Source organism: Helianthus annuus, chromosome 1 (genome assembly GCF_002127325.2).
Source record: "Helianthus annuus cultivar XRQ/B chromosome 1, HanXRQr2.0-SUNRISE, whole genome shotgun sequence".
Taxonomy (NCBI): Eukaryota; Viridiplantae; Streptophyta; class Magnoliopsida; order Asterales; family Asteraceae; genus Helianthus; species Helianthus annuus.
The window spans coordinates 85,220,898-85,241,002 of record NC_035433.2 but is presented as its reverse complement, the minus strand read 5'-3'; the positions used below and the strand labels follow the sequence as shown (position 1 = coordinate 85,241,002).

Here is a 20,105-nt window from a genome sequence, read left to right as displayed (position 1 = left end):
TCAGAAATTAATGCTCCCAACGTCCCTAATAATGAAGGCACATCAAACTCACAAGAGCAAAACCAAATCCCTGAACCAGTTAATGAACTTGTTGAACCTGAAAATCAGCTTAGGAGGTCATCAAGGCCAAGAAGGCCCACTAACTTTGATGATTATGTAACCTACCTTAATGAAGCTGATTTGGATTTAAGAAAGTATAACGATCCAACCTCTAATAATGAAGCCATTGGTAGTGATAAATCTTCTGAGTGGAATAAAGCTATGATTGAAGAGCCATGAAAAAGAATGGCATTTGGGAATTGGTTGAATTGCCCAAGGGGGTAAAACCCGTTGGATGTAAATGGGTATTCAAAACCAAATTAGACCCGAATGGAAACGTCGAACGCTACAAAGCACGATTGGTTGCTAAAGGCTATACTCAAAAAGAGGGAATTGATTATCAAGAAACTTTCTCACCTGTCTCACAGAAGGATTCTTTGAGAATCGTTATGGCATTGGTAGCTCATTTTGATTTGGAGTTACATCAGATGGATGTCAAAACTGCTTTCCTTAATGGTGACTTACATGAAGATGTGTTTATGACTCAACCTGAAGGCTTTAAACCTAAAGGTCAGGAACACTTAGTCTGTAAGTTACAGAAATCCATATATGGGTTAAAACAAGCATCACGTCAGTGGTACTTAAAATTTGATGAGATTATGAAAAAACAAGGCTTTATCAAGAATCAAATGGATCAATGCACCTACCTCAAAATGAGTGGGGGCAACTTAGCTATACTTGTCCTTTATGTGGATGATATCCAAGTAATAGTTTAGATTTGTTGCATGAGTCAAAGCGATTACTTTCGCAGAATTTTGACATGAAGGATCTCGGAGAAGCCTCTTACGTAATAGGCATCGAAATACACCGAGATCGTACTAATGGGATATTAGGTCTATCCTAGAAGGCTTATATTGATCGTGTTCTTACACGTTATAACATGCAACAATGCTCTCCATCAGTGGCTCCAGTAGTTAAGGGAGATGTTTTCGGCTCTTTCAGTGTCCAAAAACAGAGGTTGAAAAGGAGCAAATGAGATTGATACCTTATGCTTCAGTAGTAGGAAGTTTGATGTATGCTCAAGTCTGTACTCGTCCCGATATTGCACATATTGCTGGAATGCTAGGCCGGTATCAATCTAATCCCGGCCTAGATCATTGGAAAGCAGCAAAGAAAGTGTTGCGATATCTACAAGGAACGAAAGACTATAAATTGACATATAGAAGAACTGACAACTTGGAAGTAGTAGGTTATTCTGATTCTGACTTTGCTAAATGCAAAGATAATAAGAAATCGACTTCGGGGTACATCTTTATGCTTGCAGGCGAACCAATTTCATGGAGGCGTCATACAGCTAACAACAACCTCAACGATGATCGCAGAATAAGTTGCAGTGTACAATGCAACATGCCATGGGATGTTGTTAAGAAATCTCATCACTGGAGTCAAAGTCGTTAACTCCATATCACGACTATTGAAGATTTAACAGTTCGAGCGGAGCTGGTTTATACCTCGATACAAAGTTTTTGTTCGTTCGAGAACGCATAGAGGAAAATAATCTTTGTATCGAGCACATAAGCACAAAAGATATGCTAGCGGATCCGATGACTAAAGGTCTACCACCAAGAACTTTCCAAGATCTTGTAATGAGAATGGGTTTTAGTAGAGACCTTGTATGAAAGCATACACTGTGTATGAACGATTATTATTTCCTTGAATGTTTTATTTTGTCTATACTAATGTTTGTGCGCACCTTATGATTTATAGACAAAACTTATGTAAGGTATATTACTTACCCTAAGGATTATATTTCAGTCATTTTTGGTTTTATGATTAAGTGTTTTATATTGAGACTTTAGTATGACTGTTGGGGGTCTCGAGTCGAGTTCAATTCGAATGACTGTAACTATCTCCTATAGTTTTAACATGAAACTAGATGAGTGTTTTAAACTTGGCCAAAATTACTTAATACTCATCATAAATGATCACTCGGCCAAGTGGAAGAATGTAAGAAATAACCCATAATGTGGCCTATGGATCATTTGAGTTATGTTTACCAACATAACATAACGGGTCCATAACAATTACTTGATGGAAGTAATTGTAAATATTTACAAATTAAGGGACCATTATGATTTATGATTTCCCTTAGATGCCTTTAATGAGAATGCCAAGGAGTTTGTGTAACTTATAAAATGGATGGTCATCTTATTCATTCAAGTAGAGAATAACACAACTCCTAAAAACACCAATCAAGTCTTCTCCCTTAGTCTCCATCAACCAAAGGCATCATAACGGAATCATGGCCTCATCATCATCTTCGGCTAAGATAAGCATCCCTACAAGTAAGTGCCTATAATTTTACGCTCAAGTTTATGCTTTGGCTACATGTTTAATGATATAATCAACACATCACTGTGTTGCCGAGTCTCAGTAGGCGAATTAGTGACGCCCTTCTCTTCATCATCGGGATTTGTATCACTTGAGGTTTCATAGTTGTCAAAAAAATTAAGTTGGTTTAAAAGATTTGTATTGATTTGAACAGGATAATCATTTTTGAAAGGAAAAACTGTTTCATGAAAGCTCACATCCCTAGAGAAAATGAACTTCTTTTGGTCTAAACTCCAGACCTTATATCCCTTTTTAAAGTTAGAGTATCCCATGAAAACACATTTTTCAGCTCGTTCCTCAAGTTTATCAGGGTTGTCTAAAACAGTGAAAAAACAAAGACAACCAAAAACTTTCAAGTGATCAAGAGAAGGTTTGAACCTAAACAACATTTCATAAGGAGAACTACCATGCAGCATAGAAGAAGGAAGCCTGTTAATTAAGTAGGAAGCAGTAAGCACACATTCAGACCAGTATTTAAGAGGGACTTTTGACTGAAATAATAAAGCTCTTGCAACATTTAGCAGGTGTCTATGTTTTCTCTCCACAACACCATTTTGTTGTGGGGTATACGTATATGAGGTTTGATGTATGATTCCTTTATTTTTAACAAAATCAGACATTTGAGAGTTGATGAATTCTATGCCATTATCACTCCTAAACATTTTGATGTTGACCTCAAATTGGGTTTTGATAAGATTGTAAAAACTTTGTATATTTTCAAAGACTTCGGATTTGGACTTCATTAAATAGACCCATACATATCTGGTAAAGTCATCAACAACAGTGAGAAAATATTTGTAACCTTCTATGCTAGTAACTTTGTAGGGACCCCAAACATCCAAGTGTATCAGATCCCCTACTTTAGTTGACCTGTGGTCACTTAGAGGAAAAGGTACCCTGTGTTGTTTGGCCTTGTGACAGATGTCATAAGGGTTTGTATTATTAGACTCATATTTAATTTGCAAGATTTTTAACACTTGTTCAGCAGGGTGACCCAGTATAGAGTGCCAGAGCTTTATGTTTTCAGTCTTACTTAAGCAAGAAAAGGTAGGTCCTAGGTAGTTACCACAAAAATATAGACCCTCAGTTTGCCTACCAGTCACCAGGGTTTTCTTTGTGCATAAATCGTGAATGTAGCAAGTGTTTTCATCAAATATGACTCTAAGTTTGTTGTCTTTAGCTAGTTTATAGACAGAAATGAGGTTCACATAGTATTCAGGCACAACAAACACATCTTTTAAGATCACAGAATCTGATAGTTTAAAACATCCAATTTTAGTGACTTTAGCATCTGTCCCATTCGGATGCTTAATAGTTATATTATATTCAGAAACATCAACTAAGTTGAACATATTTTCACTGGACATAACCATATGTTGGTTTGCACCAGAATCAATGATCCAATTCAGATTCTGTGTTGTAGAGCCAATAGAGTTAAAACAGAAATTTTTTTTGCAGTTTCTAAAAGATGAGAGGGAGTGGCATTTGCCTCCTACATTGGACTTATTAGTGTCTTCAGTTTTATTTTCATTCAGCAACCCTAGCAGCTTAGAAAACTGATCTGCAGACAGAGTATTCAAGGAACTAGCACCTTTATCACACAGAGAGTTGTTCACAGAAGGGCCATTACTAGTATTAGCAGAATTATTAGATCTAGACCATTGACCACTTTGATTTCGTTTTTGTCTATAATTGGTAGGATAGCCATGTAATTCAAAACATTTATCAATAGTATGCCCAATTTTATTGCAGTGAGTGCATTTAAGATTAGGGTTAGGACCTTTGTTAATCATTTTCTTGTCGTCATTAAAATTATTTGATTTAGCAGCAAAACCAACATTAGGAATTTTAGACCCACTATTTGATCCTCTATGAGACTCTTCTCTAGAGATAATAGAGAAGGCAGTTTTGATAGTTGGTAGAGGATCCCTAGTCAACAGATTGGTCCTAACAGGTTGATTATTGATAAATATCATCTAGACCCATTAAAAATTGCATAAGTTTGATTAACTGATTGAACTCATTGAACTTAGTAGAAGCATTGCAAGTACAAGAGGGCAGTTGTAACATGGCATCAAATTGTTTCCACATAGTATTGATTTTATGATAATACTCAGACACACTAGAGCCATTTTGACTAACAGAGTTGATTTTCTGATATAAGCTAAACACAACAGACCCATCAACTTTATCATAGGTATCTTTTAAATCATCCCAGACTTCTGAAGCAAGTTTAGAATAGACTTGACCAACATACAATTCATCAGAAACAGAATTTAGAATCCAGGTGAGCACAATAGAATTACATCGATCCCACTGACTAGCAAGAACATCATTGTCTTTTGACCTAGCACATGTTCCATCAATAAAACCTAATTTGTTTTTAGCCATTAGAGCAAGTTTCATAGCATTTGACCAAACCACATAATTCTCAGTCCCTTTCAGTTTTATACTAACAATTGTGAGCCCACTAGAATCACTAGCATAGAGATATAGTCGGTCACTAGCATCAAGTTTGCTAATCAGAGTCATAGAAGGATCAATTTAATCACCCATAACAGCAAAAAGAACCACAGAACAGCCTACAAATAGAACAGATCAGACAAGCAAACAGACAAGCAGGTAAACAGACCAAACAGACAGATAAATATGTACAGCACAGGTAAAGGACCGGCGAAGCCTGGACAGAGGTCCGATCAGAGGTTCGTCACTCAAAGGTGTCACCGCAGACGGTAACCAGGGAGCCACAACACAACAGACCAAACCAGACAAAGGCAGCAGAGTGAACCCTCTCTGTGTCCCAAAACAAGTCGGTCTTGCCTAAAACCCGGTATCAAAAATGCCTAGACACGAGACACAGTGATGCAAAATAATGAATAAAGAGAATAGAAGGAACGATCTCATAGCGGGTGCAAGCAAAAAGGGTCCAGGTCCGCAACCTTCACTTAGGGTTGCAAACACTGATCAGAAAACCAGATAATTCCTGTTGGTTTGCCCTAAAAGGGACCAACGAGGATCTTCTTCACCAAACAGGGGAGAAACCACAAGCAGTACCGTCACCAGAACCCAAAGGATCAAAAGTGAACACCAAACCCTAGAACTTAGGGTTTCACACTCCAATATCGACACCGCCTCCACTGAGCAGGAAAGTACTCCGGAAACGAGGTCCAATTCACAGGGTGCTGTCAACAAGGAACCCTAAATCGGAAAAGGAGAAGGGCAGCCGGAACCTTCTAACGCAGCGGATGAAACACTAGAGCCCGAATTAACCTTGGGGCTCTGATACCATGACACAAATCTCAGATCCAAAAACAATCACGGATTTATTCAAAAGAAGAACAAGAATAGTTCAAATGAAATGATTAACCAATCATCACAGATTGACTGGTGAATCATGTACATGAACAAGATCAAAGTAATAACGATAAAACCCTAAACTCTCACGTATTTTACTTGTGAGGAACAAAGAAAGGGAAAGACTGAATGATAGAGATGAGAGCTGTGATGATCGAGAATGAGAAAGACAGCAGCCCCCTTTAAGCATGTGCACAACCCTAGAATGAGGACGGCTGGAGCCCAGAAGGAGCAGCCCAAAAGCAGCGACCAGAAGGGAGCGGCCCAAACGAACAAGCCCATAGCAAACCTCAAAACCAAAGAATAAAACGGGATTAGAAAATAAAATAAAGAGGCACATTTATACTGTAAATTTAACACTACGCTAAATGATGCCCATTTATAAAAAAGAAAATAAATGTAAAGTAACTTTGATAATATGTACTTTGTGTTTCAATTACTTATACATTAGTATTCAAAACTCGGTTTCTGATTTAATTTATATCCATACATAAATAAAAATAAACACGCACAACAACATACTCGTAATTCTGTAAAAGATTGTATATTAAAAGTACTCTTAGCTTTGTGATGGAAAAACAACCTATACTAAAATTAGTTATAATATAATAATTTAAAAATAAATCAAATGCTCTAATAGCTTGATCGTCTGAACTTTGTGATATTATAACTTGGCGTTTTCTAACACATGGCTATCTTATGAAACTTATGGCACAACTCAAACTACTCTCAAAGTACCAAAAGTATCTAACTTGAAAGAAGGAGTAAATCTTTACATTTCACTTTTATCCATTTTTATATAAAAATACCCAATCACAAGGGTAGCGTTAAAGAAGTACCCAATTCATTTACCTTTTTACACAAATCAATATATCGTCCAATGGTAGTCACCAAAATCACAAACTGATTTCACCACAAACTGATACATCCACGACAGTGTTACCTAAGGCTGCAAACGAACAGAACGAACACAAACAAGACCTTGTTTGTATTCGTTTGTTAAGAAATATATGTGTTTACGAACTGTTCATAAACGCTTATCGAACAAGATTTTATATTCGTGTTCGTTTGTGTTTATTTTTTAATTTTAGACAACGAATGAAAATGGACGTTGATGAACATAAATGAACACAAACTAATGTTCATGAACACAAATGAAAAAAAAAACACAAACAAGCGTTCATGAACATAATATATAATATACTGATACTTACAAAATATTTAATTTTTATCAAAATTTTAACGTATTTAAATAAAATATAAAATATAAAAACTAAAAACACTAATGAACTATCTAACACGTTACCGAACATTCACGAACATAAATGAACAAACACGGTCTCAATTCATCTTCCTTCATTTAACTAAACAAACAAAATTTCTTGTTAATGTTCAACGAACTTTCCATCAAACAGTTCATAAATTCGTTAAATGTTTGATTCGTCTATGCCCCTAGTATTATCCCACAAACCCATCAATGAAACCAAGGGTGCCCCGGTATCTTTTCTGGAAATTATATCATTTCTTTAACACCATTAAAAAAATTGAAATTGTGGATTACCGTGTTTGAGTGGATGACTTCAAGAAGCCCAATAAACAAGAAGCCCACTTTTGATGGGCCAAAGCCCAATTCCAGCAAACAAATAAACCGAGTAAGTCGGTTGGGTTTTGCTTTTGCAGACAAAATCCCACCTCCTGAAACCTGTTACTTTCTTTCTTTCTTTCTTTCTGTAGCTATCAATGGCCGCTGCTAGTAAATACGCCAAACGCTTGTTGTTCAACACAGGTACTGTTAATTCTCATTACAAACTCTATGTATGATTATGTGCTAAACTTCGGTTCTGTTTGTTTTATTATAGTCAATTTTACGGTTGGCTTAATTGTTTCTTGAGCTAGTTTGATGTCGAAATTGAGTTCTGTTAAGTTTGATGTATAAATGTTGTGTTTAAGAAAGCGAAATTGTTAATGAAAACGTATTGATTATGAGCAAAAAATATCCTGAACAACCCGATGGGAATGCCCGAAACATTCACACGGGTATTCGGGTACTTGGCTGGTTTGAAAATAATTCACGGGTACGATTAGGTGATACCTAACCCGATTACTCGAAACCATATTTATATAATTTATCATATTTCAAACGTCCAGCTTGCAGTGTGCACATATAATGTATATATGTGTGGGCCCTCGGGGGGTTGGGGGGGGGGAGTGAAATTGCACGAATTTTAACGTTAAAAGCGGTGGACGGTTAATCACGCATCATATGGTTGCATTGATAGCTGAAAGACAAAAGGGTACATGCACTAATCGGCCTTTGTCCTGATTGTTGAGTGTTATGTGCCTTATGTCCAAGGCTTGATGCAAAACTACTATCGGGCCGGGGGTCTCACTGGAAGCAGCCTCTCTATTCCTACGGGGTAGAGGTAAGGCTGTCTACATCTTACCCTCCTCAGACCCTACCTTAACTTTGCTATTGGTGGGATTTATTGAGTATGATGATGATGATGATGATATGTTTTAGTTGTTAAAAACATAAAATTGTATACGTTTATGGTATTTTTAACAAACTAACGGGTATACCTAATGCCCAGTGGTTAGTTACCCGACGGGTATTGAGCAGCGGGTTGGGATTGTTAACACCCGTCCCATTGCCATTCTGCAAGCCTAATTAATAAGATCTTTTGCACATTGCAATAGACGAAATTTTGATATGTGCACTCATGTTTCTAAGTTGTATATTCCTTTTAATTTTTTTAATTTGTTGGTGTTGTAGATTTGAGTGCCAAATTGGTTAGAACAAAGGAATCATATCAATGGTCTGTATATAACGCACTCAGTCGCTACGAATCGCAATGGTCAAAACTAGAAAAGCCTAACACAAAAGACGAAAAGGATGCATCTGTTTTACCCCGAATATCTCAACAAGCTAGTCAAACGGAGTCAAATTCCGTTCATAACAAAGACAATTCCGATGAAGATGATGCAGTTAGTAACAACAACAACAACAACAAGTGGAAGCTAGAGCTAGCTTGGCTCACAAAAGCACTTGATCCCGCGCTGCAATTGTGGAAATGGCCCTTGCCTATAGGTTTGTGCGCCACACGTGTTTTTCTTTGCACTCTTATGCTCGCTACGCTACGGTACCAATTGTTGATTCAGTTTTTATCTACAGGCAACGCAAATGCAAACAATATTCAGCCTGGAAGTCGATCATTTGCGGAGATCCTTGCAAGCATCCAAAAGAGTAAACTCGGAGTTCAAAATTGGAGCTTGAGTGATCTTACAATAGGTTTATACCTCGTTTACCTTCAACAAGCGTCCAAAAATCCATTCGAGGATGTTAAGGGCGTAAAGATTTCCAATGACACAGTGGTAATTAGTTTTTTTTTTTTTTTTTTCACAAACTATTACCAACATAATTTTTACTTGATATATATATATTTTTTGTAGGTTCAGGATCTTATATACCATGTAGAACTAGCAAAGGGGGCGTATAGGGATAGTGCAGCCGGTTTGGCGAAAAACAGCATGCTTAGAGAAAGTAACGTAGTGAAGTTTGTGAGAAATTCTAGCTTATTGCGACCGGGATATTATATAGGGGTTGATACGCGCAATAAACTTGTGATTTTTGGAATTCGTGGAACTCATACGGTTTCCGATCTGATTACCGATATTGTATCGTCAAGTGACGTAGAAGTCAATTTCGAAGGGTATACGACTCATTTCGGTACTTCTGAGGCTGCTCGTTGGTTTCTAACTCATGAGATAGGAACTATTAAGACGTACCTTGAGAAGCACGAGGTGGTGAATTTCTTCCTTTTTCATTTAATGGTCATTTAATAATTTAGGTTTTTATTTAATATAGCTATTTGAGAGATTGTAAGCATTTGAATACAATTTAGGACTATGCAGTTAATATTTATATCGGTAATATGTCGGTTATCGGTCCCCATGTATAATATCGGTGTCAAATACCGGTCAGAATATTGGTACCGAAATTACTGGCGATATTGACCGATATATCACCGATATTCCCGATATCAGTACATTTCTTCTTAGTTCTACCATTAGCCTTTCTTAGTATTGTTGCTATTAGTGTTTTAAGTCTTAATTGTTTGTGTTAAATGTTAAGTGTGTTGCAAGTTGCAAAAGGTTAAATGGTAGGAGAGTATACTGAATTGTTAGTGTTAAATTGCTATATATATAAACTACATGATATTAAAATTACCGATATCCTGCCGCGATAACCTGGATCTCAAATAGCGGTCCTTGACCGATATCCTATTTTCTACCGCGTTAACTGCTTAGATTAGACTTTTAATATGTTTCACGCATTTGACTCGTTCTATTTTTGGCAAAATTTTAGAGTAATTGCCAAAATCGTCCCTGAGGTTTGGGCATGTTTGTCAGTTTCATCCAAAACAACTTTTTTGTACCATATTGCCCTTCACTTTTGACGTTTTGCCATTTTCATCCAAACGTCTTAACTTTTTTGCCAAAATCGTCCTTGAGTTTTGGGATTTTTGCCATTTTCATCCAAATTTCTGATAGAAAAAACAAAGCAAATTAGATTTTGGATGAAAATGGCAAAAAGTCTCAAAAGTGAAGGACAATATGGTACAAAAAAGTTGTTTTGAATGAAACTGACAAACATGCCTAAACCTCGGACGATTTTGGCAATTTACTCCAAAATTTTATTAAATCTATCCATTTACCCTTTGAAGATTACACGTAACCCAAAGTAACCACTTTAAAGCTACTAAGTTAAAAATGTGAATTGTGATATCTGTTGTTGTAATACTAATATGTCTACAGGGATTTAGGTTAAGGCTGGTGGGCCATTCACTTGGTGGCGCGATTGCTTCGATGCTAGCGATAATGATACGCAAAAAGACAAGCGAGGAGCTAGGTTTTAGCCCTGAGATTGTTACGGCGGTTGGATACGGGACACCGCCTTGTGTTTCTCGAGAGCTTGCTGATTCCTGCTTTGATTACGTTACGACCGTATGCATGCAGGTTCGTATATCAAGGTTTTGTTTCACTTGTTTGTTGCTATAGTTACGTACAACACGCATTCAAACCAAATAATGAACAAAACCAATTGTGTTTCTTGACATATAATAGGATGATATAATCCCAAGGCTAAGTGTAGCTACCCTCATGAGATTGAGGAACGAAATTCTTCGAACCGACTGGTAAGTAACATCGGTCACAACATACTAATATAATAAAACTTCACTAGCATAGATTATATTTTTATTAGAGTTAAATGCCATTTTAGTCCCTGTGGTTTGGGCCATTTTGCCAGTTTAGCCCAAAGGTTTCATTTTTCCCCTGTGGGTCCAAAAAGATTTCACCGTTGCCATTTTAGTCCATTGGGTTAACTTCATCCATTTTTTTCTGTTAACAAGTAGGGCAATTCGGTCATTATATATGTGATTCTGTGAACTATAAGGGCAATTCGTCCATATAAAATGATCGAATTGCCTTTCTCGTTAACAGAAAAAATGGATGAAGTTAACTCAGTGGACTAAAATGGCAATGGTGAAACCTTTTTGGACCCACAGGGGAAAAATGAAACCTTTGGACTAAACTGGCAAAATGGCCCAAACCACAGGGACTAAAATGGCATTTAACTCTTTTTATTATTATGATAATATTTGAGATTAATCTAGATCTTAATATTCTCAGGAGAACGATATTTGAGAAAGACGACTGGAGAAGCGTTGTAGATTTAGTTACTAACGCAAAGCAGGTTGTCTCTTCTGTACAAGATGTAGCTAAGAAGGTAGTTGATTATACCAAGTTTGGAAGCCAGACAAAATTTATCGGTAAGCTGAGAATGTTACGTTGTTTTCGTGGTCAATCTGGGGTTTTTTTAGGGGTGAGCAAGTTTAGGTCCGGACCGAAAATAACCGAGAACCGAACCGAAAATATACCCAACCCGACCCGAACCTAAGTACCTAGGTATTTAGATCGGTTCCCATTTTTCATATAAAATCGGGTCGGGTCGGGTCGGTTCTCGGTTCTTTTCATGGTGAAACCCGACTTTGACCTATGGACCGGAACCGACCCTATATTTAGGGTAGTGAATCGGTTCTATATTTTATGTTTGATTGGTTCTCGGGTCGGGTCGGGTAGGGTCGGGTTTTTCCTTTTGCTCACCCCTAGTTTTTTTTTTTTTTTTTCGTAACGGGTGGTAAAATAAATATAGCTAAAAATGGTAGCTTGCAAATAGGGGTGTGACATGAGTCTTAACATGAAATTTGCGGGTTTGGGTTTAGTTCAAAAGATAAACGAGAAATGAATAGTCGGCTTTTTATAGTTTAAAACGTAATTTACGTACGTTTGCATTTTTGGTTGAATATTGTATTTTAAGGGTATTTTTATGCAAAAATAAACAAAATTAATATTTCTAATTAAATGGGTCGTGTTTGTGTCAACCCGTCAAAATTTGTGTCGTGTTCAGGTTCATCTGTTTGACGCACATTTCGTGTCTGGGTCCGTGTCAGGTCCAACTAGCAACCCGTGAACACAACCCATGTATAGTTTTTTTAATGCATAAGACCTCGTACTACATTTTAAAAAAATATTATTAAATAACATAAATTTGCTCTCATATTTGACGTTATAACCCGTATAGATACACTTTTTTTTAGGTGGAAAAGTGTCGCGGGTCGGGTCAACCAGAGCTTATTTGACCTTTACAAATGAATTTCCTGTTTTGACCCGTTACCCAATCTGCTCGACCCACCCATTTTATCATCTCTAAATTAATTACACTCCTATGAAATGAGATTGGTGCATTTTTGTCATCTCATGGGGCGTTTTGTTGACTAAGCTGTTGACTTCCATTATACAACATTTGACCAAAAGGTTTGACTTTTTGACCAACCCTAACAGATGTTCCTGGCAAAAAAGATTCAGTTGCATTACAAAACAGTACCCCTTCAACCTCCATACCGGAAGTATCAAAATCCGATGACGTTAAAAAGGAAAGACACGATTTGAGTTCGCCCGAAGAGGAACTATTTATCCCGGGCACGGTTTATTATCTAAAAAGGAAGGAAGAAAAACACAATGGCAATAAAGTAAATAAGTTCACTCTTTGGAAGAGAAATACAGGTGAACATTTTCAAAGAATACTATTGTCAAATAACTTGATTTCAGATCACAAATGTGATACCCATTATTATGCTCTAAGGGATGTCCTCAAAGGTATTCCCGCGCCTCAAACTTAAAAAGGGTTCGTTTTACTTCGCTCTTCGTTTCTTCATTTTACTCGCTCTGATAACCGGGACCCACATATCAAAAAAATTAAATGTCTAACAAAACTGTTTTTTTTTTTTTTTTTTTTTTTTTTTTTTTTTTTTTTACATTTGTTGTAAAATTTGATGTATATAGTCATTTGATGACATTTATGGAACTAATAAAGGTGGTGCCTGTGGAAATGGGCTTAACATATTTGGAATGGGCCTGTTAGGAAATAAGCCCATATAGGCCCAACTATGTGAAAATAAAGTTGGTTAACTTTGATGATGGTTTAACATCTAGGAAATTTCTTTTTGTTCACATGTAGTGCCACCCTGTTACTATTGGATATGAGACAGAGGTGAAAGAAATGTTGGGCTTTTAATTAAATGCTAGCTCAAGTTATTCTAAAGCTAGCAAGTGATGTCCTCTCTTTATGGTGCAAATATAAGAAAAGTTAAGATCCCCCCTTAAGGTGTTTTAAGCTATTCTTTTTTTTTTTTTAATTAATGTGATCTTTCTGAGTGTAAATTTCAAATTACTAGAAAAAATTAAGTTTGTTTTAAATGATTTTCTTTTAAATGCGTTAGGGTTGTTTGGTAGCCTTTTAATAATTCCATTAAGAGAGCCCTGAATCGGTCAAATATAGAGTGTGTTTGGTTCACTTAAAAGTCACCTAATGCTTCGTGTAACCTCTTAACAGGGAGAGGTTACCTCTTAATTGATCAGGTTGCCAAAGAGCCCCTTAGTTTCAAAATTTGATTTAAAAAGTTGGATAGTTTAAGAAATGGATTCATTACGCATATAACCAGAAGAAACCCTAGAAAAACTTAAAACGCGTAATGGGAAATGATTTATACACCATAAGTTCTACTATGCATGACATCGATATATACACACACACATGATGCAATGAAATAAATCTCGATTTCTAAGTGCTTGACTTTGTTCGTTTGAGATTCGGGTTTTATATCTCGCTTTGTTTTTATCTTGTGTAGTGTGTATTTTTCATAATTTTGTTATAAAGGTTATAAATTCAAGATTTGTAGTGTATAAATCTCTGCCCTTATTAATGTTAGGGAGTTCTTTAATAGATGATAATTCACATAGTTATGCAAATTTGTGGATGGGAACATGTGAAGTGTTAAAACTTGGTCAAATATTCCTTCATATAAAGAAAAGATTTATTAAACATGCTTATATGTCCTAATCATGATCTTTTACCAAAAACCACTAGTTATAGTCTTCAATTATTTGGATTACACCTGTGAATGATTAAGATTGCTTTCATAGCCTTCCCCCTTCCCATTCATTTACCATCAAGTCAAGGTCAAAGAAAATGTAGATGTTAACATGTGGCATAGATCTAGGTATCATAGCAACTAAAGTGAGCACGGTGTACGAGACATCCACTGTAGACTAGTGATTTCGTAAAAACAAGATGTTTCTTTTTTCAGGTGATTAGAAAATAGAGAAAAGGTTAATCTACTTAGATTATGTGTAGTAGTTTTAACTATAGACCAGGGATAGTCGTAAAACTAAGATGTTACTATTTTAAGGTAATTGAAAAATAAAGAAATGGTTAATCTACTTAGAATATGTGTAGTGGTATTAAGGCCATGGGATATGGGGCGGGAGTTTGGGCATGGGCTGGGGGAAAACACTCAAGGCACTATCCCGGGTGGGCTTGGGTTGGGGCGTGGCCCCTTGGGGCTTGGCTTTTAAGCCGGGCGGGGGAGCAACTGACATGGCGGGCTGTGAATGGTTATAAATATATATATATATATATATATATATATATATATATATATATATATATAGAGTAAGGTTAACATACAAAAAGCCTTATCATACATCACGTAGGAGACAATGGTAACCGTTGGATCAGGGGTATAATCACGCATGGGACTACATAATCACGCATGTGACTATAATCACGCACGTTCTATGATAATAACGCACGTTATATTTTTTGTCATGTATGTTAATGTAGGTTAAGCCTTGAAGTACATTATACTTTCTCTCTCTCTCTCTCTCTCTCTCTCTCTATATATATATATATATATATATATTAAAAAAAAAAGCTGAACCCAAGCCCCAACCCAAGCCCCACCATACCCCCTTCAAAGTGGGTTGAAGACTTGAGTTTTGAATTTCCACGTGTCAACCAATGCACCAACCCAAGCCCCAACCCAAGCCCCACCATACCCCATGGTCTAACTACACGTCTATTGTCACGTAGACAGTGGACTTTAACTAAACCACTATTTCATATGGGTGTTCTGATTCTAACTAAGCTTTAATAATTAATTCATTGTTTATATTAAAAAATGTGTGATTGGCACTTCTCCACCTTTCCACTCCTCATGCCTATTACTGCGTTGGTGAGGGTTTGTTTTTGGTGCCACCTCACCACGACAGGGCAGTGGTGTTGAAGGCGTTAGAATGCTCGTTGGGCCCAACACACAATATCAACAGTCTGAAAATAATTACGTATATGTAATATAGCGTCTCACTTCATCATATTTCATTAGAGATGTTATATGGTTAACAATTTAGGAAACAAAACCCGATAAAAGATTAAAACCGATTTGAGTTGAAACCCATTATTTTCTAGTATGGAAGCAAATCCGATCATGTTTATTTTCAAGATTTACAAATTTCTATTACAAGTAATCAATGTATGCGTTTGATCACAAAAGCATTATTCTTACTACAATACTATAAATTTATTACTAAAAGCGATTTAGGAGGTTGCGAACATTAAAAACGAACTAAGAGTTGCATAATATTATAATTCTCATTAAGACGGTGTTTTTAACGCGTTAACATTGTAGAGATTTGATGAAGACCCGAATCTTGGCATTCAACTTTAACTTCTTGTGTATGTTCATGACACAAGTCTCATGAATCGATAGGTACGAAAGTGTTTTGAGTGTGACTTGATGAGAAAGAATAGATTATAACTTAAATAATACTTTAATTAATCCCTATTTTATGGTTTGGACTTTGAAGAATTGCCTCCCATTCAAACTACACTTGTAATAAAAATGTATATAATGGATTCTTTGGACCATTTTAACTTATTATCAGTGTTCAATAATTGATAATCATGCTAACTAATTGTAATTTATTAATTATCTATTAGAAAAATTAAGTTTTGGTGGTTTGTCTCGATGTTAGTTGGTCAAGATCGAGGTTGGATCCTTTAGGAAGTGCATATGTAATCTTTGATAGTGACTTGCATGTGTGTTTTAGAAGTTCTTGATTATAAAGATGTATACTTTGTCTCTTTTTAACTACTAATATTTTTAAAACTCCATATGTTGATTTATAAAATTCATATGTGGAGAAAATGGTCGAGCCGGGGTCTCACTGGAAGCAGTCTATTTATTTCTAACGAGTAGAGGTAAGACTGTCTACATATTACCCTCTTCAGACCCTACCTTAGCTTTACTATTGGTGGGATTTATTGAGTATGATGATGATGATATGTGGAGAAAATGGCTTATTTTGGTTGGGTATGTTTCTCCATAAAAAAAAAAAAAAAAGTTGACAGGCTTACGGATAAGTTAACGTTTTGATAACAGATCCAGTCAACAAACTCACTGCCTTTGCGGTTCATTGGTCGATGGTCAAAAACAGGTTGACGTCATAAATAATCATAAAAATAAACATATAAACTATAAATTAGCAATAAAATGTTGTTTTATGGAGTTGTACCCCATGTATGGGGAGTTTTTCAAAAAAAAAAAAAAAAATGATTTTTCATTTCTAACTCAATTCTTTTCATCTTTTGCAATTTAACCCTAACACTTTTTTATTTTGGTCTTTGGCCCCTCATAATTTTCATTTTTCACAAGTTATTCGTTTTACGTTTCGTTCTAAATTTTGCAAGACACGCCGCAACGTGCGTGTGGAGTTCACCGTTTTTTGGCATATTCCCATTTGACAGGCTGGTCGCAACATGTTTATACTTCTACGTTCAACTTAGTTATTCTTTTCTACGTTCGGTCTAATTCTTCGCATTAACGCATCACAACGGGGGTGCGTGGTTCAACGATTTTGCGTTTGCTTTTCGTTCGGTGTTATTTTTTTTCCTTTTTTATTTGTTTTATTTTTACGAACATTTCCAATGTTGTGGTTGTTGGCAGTGGTGTGGCATTGGTGCTCCTTGGTACGGTTTTACGAACATTTTTAACCTATTATGTTTTTTAGTAATAATTTGTTTCGAGTTTACCCCTATACTTCCTTTACTTAAAAAACTATTTTTTACGTGCATATTTTAATTTACGTGTCGGTATAAATATGATTTGCTCTACTTTTTGACTTACACTTTTTCTGAAAACGAATCAGGTCAAATATAATACATTTTCATTAAAAAGACCATTTTTTACGTGCATATTTTTATGTACTATAAATTTGAGCTGGTCAACATTTCGATTTGGGAGATGAGTCCGGACAAATATAATATGTATTCGTGCGTATTTTATGTATGTTCCGTAAATTTTTTTTTTCCGAACGTGTGGAGTCAAATTGTAATTTCTTTTCTATGTATGAGTTGAATCACATATAAATTCGATTTACTTTGTGTTTTGATTCAATCGCAATTCTTATATAGGTTATTTCGAGTTCAATCGGATCAGATACGTCAAAACGCGCGTTTTCATACGGTTAACGCATCACATGACGTTTGCACTAATCCATTCGATGTTTGCGATGTTCTCACGCCGCAACGCATGCGGGTTGGCAGTTTAAAACAAAATATTCAATAATTGATCTTTTTGTGTGAAAATTAATATTGATCAAGTATAAAGCTTTAAATAATATGGAATTTAAGTATATAATGTTATTTTAGACTGAGCACAAATACATATAAGGTAATTTTGTGTGAAAGAATAGAATGAATGAGGTAATAGAAATGTCATAATACATTGTATGCTATCATTTTTGTTTAACGTAAGTAGTAAGGAATGAAAATAGCTATTTATATCCGTGTAGAATTTAATACGGGTGATAAAATATTTTTTTTTTGTTTTCACATTTCAATCTGTTTCATGTCTATATAATATATTTTTATTCTAGTGGATATATTGTTATTCTAGTGGATACGTAATATAATACATAAATATGTATATTTGTATAATAAAACACTAGACACGAATTTATAAGAATAGTTTTTGTTAATAAAAAATAAAAATATTTATAGAAGAGATTATTAGAAAAAAAACTTAATAGACCTCCGCAATTTATAAGTTCATAAACTTTATTTCTAAATAATGACTTGATTTTTAAAACTTTACAATTAAGTCACCGAATATTATTTTCTTTCAAAGAATGTCCTTTATATATATAACCTAAACCTACTACAAGTATAACAAGAAAGTCTTCTTTATAATTACGTACTTTTTCTTTAAACTTTAAAAGTTTTATTCAATAAAAAAAATAAGGTTCGTCCAGTTACGTGAGCACAATATAATCCTTATGAATTTCTTCGGGATAAATAGATTTGAAATCTTAACACGCCTAGCCACATGACATGAAATGCTCCAAAGTTAAAAGGATTTGAATCTAGGTGAACAAGGTTCATGTTCTAAGTAGATGCCTAAATGGTCATTTCTTCTAAATAATTTATGTCGCGTCGTGTTACATAAGTTAACATGTCGACATAACATATTTGAGACATGCTTATCGAAACACCGTAGTCTTTAGATTTTATAAATGATTAAAGAGTAAATTTCTGTTTTCGTCCCTGAGGTTTGTCAATTTTTACTAGTTTAGTCCAAAAATCTAATTTATAACAAATCTAGCCCTGAAGTTTGCATTTCTTAACGTTTTTCATCCCTAAGGGTGCTTTTTCATTTATTTCTTAGGGATGAAAAGCGTTAAGAAATGCAAACCTTAGGGATGGTTTTGTTATAAATTAGATTTTTGGACTAAACTAGTTAAAATAGACAAACCTCAAATACGAAAACAGAAATTTACTCATGATTAAATGTGTCATAATTTACTCTAACCCTAATTTAAAACTTCAACCATATTATTCTCTTAGTATTATTATATGTATGTATATATGTATATAAAGGCTATCATTTTGAGGATCATCGACCTACGAATTTTTATTATATATTTGGATGTATGGCTATATAAAAACTCACAAAATCATGTCACATGCAAACAAGATTTTCTAGGTTTCTTTTATCCAAATTTAAAAAAACAAATCTCAACTGTAGGAGAATATAGTACTCAAACTCAGTAGGTTTGCTTTTCTTTTTTTTAATAAAAATGAAATTTTATACAGATTTTCTAGAACACAATGATGGTACACGTGTGTGACGGTCCCACGTGCAAGTTGAGAGTCATGGGAACTTTGACAAGGGGTCTACGTCTTAAGCTTATTTTGTGTTGGAGTGAAGCCAATTCTAAGAGACAGAAGTGACCTATGCCGATGGTCTTGTCTGGTTGTTTTTTGAAAATTGGATTATTATGATGTCATGCATTATGGAATTTTAACAATAATGTTGTGATTGAACTTCAATATAGCATGATATTTGCATCAACTTGAATCAATCATTATGAGTGTGTATTTGTAGGTAAAATGTTTAAATGAAAATGATCAAATGATTCTTTTACTTCTTATTATATAAATTGAGCATTGACTGATTTAGTTGTTTATAGATAACATTTTTTAGCTATCAGATTTGATTAATGAGGATTATTTTACGCTCATCTTATTCCCACACTACTAAAATCTTATTCATACATGCTTTCCACTCTATCTCTCTCTCTATATATCTATGTGTATATATAGAGAGAGGGAAGATGTGTGTGAATATTAACACCCTTATTTTAAGCGGTGATACGTATGACATTTCTTGTAATTAATGTATAAAAAAGTTGTACTCACCGGATATAATACAAATACTGGGTGAGGTTCTAGAGTGAACAGTAGTGTATTTGTGAACTGAGTGAACAAATCCTGACTATTGATTTATATCATCAAATTGTAAAATACACTAATGTATTTTCATCATCAAATCATGGCCATTGATTTACACTTGTGTATTGAT

At 35.2% G+C, this 20,105-nt stretch overlaps 2 protein-coding genes across 2 annotated transcripts; both read left to right on the top strand.

The window, feature by feature from the left end:
* Window positions 1–1,071: 1,071 nt before the first annotated feature.
* Window positions 1,072–1,497, top strand: LOC118490572 (secreted RxLR effector protein 161-like). The gene has a single exon (XM_035988285.1). It carries the CDS (start codon window positions 1,072–1,074, stop codon window positions 1,495–1,497), a length of 426 nt encoding a protein of 141 aa, XP_035844178.1.
* Window positions 1,498–7,380: 5,883 nt separating this feature from the next.
* LOC110870887 lies at window positions 7,381–13,049 on the top strand. The gene is made up of 8 exons (XM_022119969.2): window positions 7,381–7,570; window positions 8,558–8,872; window positions 8,957–9,156; window positions 9,235–9,585; window positions 10,600–10,800; window positions 10,909–10,979; window positions 11,476–11,615; window positions 12,688–13,049. The coding sequence occupies exons 1-8, from the start codon at window positions 7,525–7,527 to the stop codon at window positions 13,023–13,025; spliced, it is 1,662 nt and encodes a 553-aa protein (XP_021975661.1). The 5' UTR covers window positions 7,381–7,524; the 3' UTR covers window positions 13,026–13,049.
* The last annotated feature ends 7,056 nt before the right edge of the window (window positions 13,050–20,105 follow it).